The sequence below is a fragment of the Nannospalax galili genome, unplaced genomic scaffold (genome assembly GCF_000622305.1).
Source record: "Nannospalax galili isolate Female #2095 unplaced genomic scaffold, S.galili_v1.0 scaffold2071, whole genome shotgun sequence".
Lineage (NCBI taxonomy): Eukaryota > Metazoa > Chordata > Mammalia > Rodentia > Spalacidae > Nannospalax > Nannospalax galili.
The window spans coordinates 86,870-91,358 of NW_008329347.1; the positions used below are offsets into that span (position 1 = coordinate 86,870).

At 39.3% G+C, this 4,489-nt stretch overlaps 1 gene segment (V, D, J or C); it reads right to left on the minus strand.

Moving 5' to 3' along the window:
- Positions 1–2,030: 2,030 nt before the first annotated feature.
- Positions 2,031–2,543, minus strand: LOC103737317. The segment is given in 2 exon segments: positions 2,031–2,365; positions 2,485–2,543. Coding segments are annotated over 2 exon segments (390 nt in total).
- Positions 2,544–4,489: the final 1,946 nt, after the last annotated feature.

Here is a 4,489-nt window from a genome sequence, read left to right on the forward strand (position 1 = left end):
TACATGAACTCAGAGGAATGGTTACAGGCTGCACAAATCCCAAGGAAGGTCAATGCAGACAAAATCCCACATAGACATGGGAAAGTGAGGAAGAAACCACTACCTTATCTTAAGAAATAATTATTGGAAAATAATGGCTGCTGGAAAGGGGAGGGTCATTCATTTTTTAAGGCTATGAGTATTGGTAGGGCAACCAGATTCCAGTGGATGGACACATGAAGCCAGTAGTGGGTAGTAAGAAGTTTTAGTTGGGGTTATCAAAATATATTGTATGAAAATTGAAAATTTTCTAACCAAAAAGGAAGCAAAGCAATAGAAAATTTAAAACCTCAGTATATCAGTCTCTCACATTATTTGAAAGTAGAATGGTAGAATAAATTTCCTTGAGCCAACTTTGGATGGGGGCAGGCAGTGCTCCCTCCATAGCTGTTAGACGACCCTTCCTTTAATCCTTTACACCCTGTGGATGCTGCAGCTCCATTCCAGGTGCCCATATCTCTCCCTCTCTGTCTTCATTTGTTTACCACCTTTCCTCTCTTCTGTCTCTGATAATGAAATCTCTCTGGATCACTCATTTATAAAGGCAATTGTGATTCCATTTTGGACATACTTGATTAATCTAGGATAATCTTGACACTTAATATGCTTAGTTTACATCTTGAAAGTGCATTTTCCAGTACTTATAGCATCCAGAAGCACATAATATTGTGTGTCTTTCTCTTCCTATGCATTAAAATCAGTATCTATATCTATACATGTATTTATCATCTGTCTATAAATCTATCTGTCTATGAATAACTCTATACACTTCACCATACACAACAATCACTTCACTTTGCTAACCATACAAATTGTTATTAATGTGATTTATGCTTATCATCAATGGGATACAGTGGCTCACGTAGGAGGGCTCTGATAGGGGTTTCCTTTCTGGATTGTTCTGTCACCATTGTCTTGCAGGAGGCACAACATGACTAAAGATAGTTAGTTCTTAATCATCTGTATTGAACCCCCTTCTGCAGAGAACAGCCTTATTCTATTAGCATCTGGACACTTTCTTGCTCCTGTGTCTGTCAACCCTCAAGGTTGTCGCAGGTGGTCCTTACTCAGAAACAACTCAACTTTGCCTCCCATAAAAATCCTTCCTCTCACTAGGGAAGTGCAAATGCTGAGGACCACATGAGATGAATGAATTGTTTAAATTACAATCATTTTTATTTTATAATTCTTAAGATCAAGAGGCAGTTTCAAATGCCTTGAATATTTCTGTATGATAATCAGTTTTCAGAGCATGTAGTAGCTTAAGTTATAGCAGACATTTCTCAATTATGATTATAATCATTTCAGTTAAAGGTAGCATCATTTTAATGAAAGCTTTAGTGAACTTAGAATGCTGGTTGCACTATTAAAATACATACTAGCATCAGTATAGGTCAGAATCCCTTTCTATTGATTTTCCATAGATTTACTCAAATGAGGGACCTTACAAGAGATTTAGAAGTCATATACTTGGGGAAAGATGACAATATAAAATTAATTATGTAGAGAGGTAAGTAAGCTGACAGCATCAGGAACCAAAACTTGGAGTTCCCAAACATATCTGAGGATCACAGGGTGAGAGGTAGACTCTAGTAAGTGAAAGCAGAGGTGCATTATGGGAGCTCCCATGAGCCCTGATTTGTACTGTTAACTTTCCTCACAGATAGCACAGTTAATGAAAGTAGATGAGACTGTAATTAACTGCACTAAGAATCTTTTAAACTTTCCTAAACTTAATGATTATGTGGACTCCCTTTTGATGAATGGGAATGAAAACCAATTACATTAAAACTAGGTTTCTCATATGCCAAGATGTGAATCCTGTATTAGTTCAGGAGAGGCATTGTCTCTTCTGTGTTTCTGAGACTGAAGAGGAGAGAGATTTGGGATGCAGAACAGCCTCACTGACTTTCCTTCAAAAACCTCCCAGAAACTTTACAAAATTGGCTTCACCTGGAAATTCTGTGGTTGCATAAACCAGCCAATGCAGCTCAGCAGCAGAGCCTTGCTGTGACTTGAATCACTGTGGGAGGAACATTATAACCCTGTTGACAGAAGTAAGTGGCAATGTCTTCAGGCTCCAGTCTACTGATGGTGAGCGTGAAATCTGTACCAGATCCACTGCCACTGAACCTTGATGGGATCCCAGGTTGCAGTGTGGATGCATGGTAGATCAGGAGTTTAGGAGCTTCCCCTGGTTTCTGCTGATACCAACTTAACCCACTAGCAATGTTCTGACTGGCCTTGCAAGTGATGGCAACTTTGTCTCCCAGAGATGCAGACAGCAGGGATGGAGACTGAGTCATTAGGGTGTCACATCTCACACCTGACAGGAGAAATATACAACGAATATACACTGAATAATCCTGACAGGATGACTCTTAAACCTTCATATAGCTCTGGCCACACTGGGCAACAAAAGTCCCCACTGCTTCCCTTCCCTACCTGAGAACCAGAGCAGCAGAAGCCCCAGGAGCTGCGCGTTGTCCCTCATATCCATGCTGTGTCCTGACAGGAACTAATCCTCAGTGTGTACACAGACTATTATAAGTCCTCAGGGCAGTGGGGTGTGTCCATGTCACATGCAAATTAGCAGGAAATGATTGTTTGACACAGCTGTGGGATTTGGTTGATCTCATCTCTTAGACTCAACACAGGACAAGTGTTCCCCAGGTGTCCACAACAGACAAAAGTAGCACAGGTTTGTCCGCAGAGAACATATTCTTATCTGTGGAGAAAGCACAACTTCAGTATCTGATCCTATGAGGAATCAGGTATTTTTACTGTTTCCTATTACTTTACATCATTTTCTGCCTCACTTCCAAAAACAATAGTGGAATGTCCTGTGAAACAATCCCAACATCGGAGAAAACCTTATTCACTCCTTTCGTTGGTGCATATGGATAGGACTAGCAAATAGTAAATTCCTCTTTGCTCTGGTACCCTTCTACTTTTGGGGTGAACTTAAAAAGTTGTAAAGAAAACAAGAAGACATGATTTTTTATGTAATGTGTAGGCCTGCTAACTCAGGGCAATTCAAATTTCTTTCTGCATATATCAATACTTTTCCCAATAAGCACCACAAAAATCGACCAGTCATCTTCTAAGATCTCATCAAAAGAATATGAAGTCATTTCCTGTCTCTTCATGCAATTGTACATGTCCATTCCTGGTGTTCTAAAGAGGTCTGATTCCTGTTTCTGTGGTCTCACCTCACTTAACCTAAGCCACCCTCAGCAGAAATAGAGGTTATGTCTAAGAAGCATCTATTTAACACTTTTATTATTATTATTTTTAAAATTCATATAATATACTTGGTTGTATTTGGATCACCTCCCATATGGAAGCCCCACAAATGCTCATAGAAGCCAAAATTTTGTGAGCAAGGTGTTCCCCAATGAGTGTCATGATATCGACTGTGCAGAGTGGATATCCAGGGAGGATGGCATTTGGACAGATTTCCCATGAGAAAAGTCCCCTGAAATGAGCATCCCTAGGACCAGCTGTCAACAGAGCATGGCAGAAGTGTGGGCTGGAGAGACCAGCTCCTTCCTCAGAGCTGCAATAACACTCCGGCATTTTTGATTCATTTCAGGCAGCAGCTCTAATTATCCACTCTGTAGCTCACATGCTAACAGGCCGTTTTCTCCATCTCCATTTCCTCTCTCACCTTGCTTCTTCCCTCACAGGAGTTTTTACATGTCTTCAAGATGCTGATTGTAGTCAGAGCCTTGTGTCTAGGGTACTCAGTCTAAGATAATATATACATATCTATTCTTATGAAGTATCACTGAATTCTTATTATTATATAATGATGTATAAAAGCACAACATTTGAAAGATTGGATAGATATGTCATGAATGGAACTCAAAGTGTATCGCACAATCCCAGAAAATGTTTTAAAATCATGAAGCATTATTTTTTTAAGGACTGAATGGATAACACAGGCCAACACTATATAAGCCAGGCATGGTGGCACCTGCTCACAATCTTGGCACTTAGAAGTTTGATAGAGGAACATCATGATTTCTAGGCCACCCTTACAAAGTAGCATGAACAAAATGAGACACAATCTGAACAACAAATAAGAGTAAAAAGTAGGGAAGGAAGGGAAGGGCCAAAAGGAAGAAAAATGAAGAAAATGAAAATAATTATTTCTCTTAACCAGTTATTCTTAGGTAAGTGAAATTATTTAAGCAGTAATTCCATTTCCTAGGTCACAAAATCAGTATGCCCCTAGCCAGGAGCTCTGTGTCATGAAGTGAATGTCAAATTCATAGGAAAATATCCCCATGCAATTAAATCCCACACATTAAAAAAACATGAATCTTAAATTTCTTCCACCTGTCTTATTTAATATATCTGCCTCATTAACTTTTATTCTGCTCTAGAGGAAGTGTTAAGTTACATTTCCATCACTGTGATCCAGTATGTGAGGGAAAAAAATTAA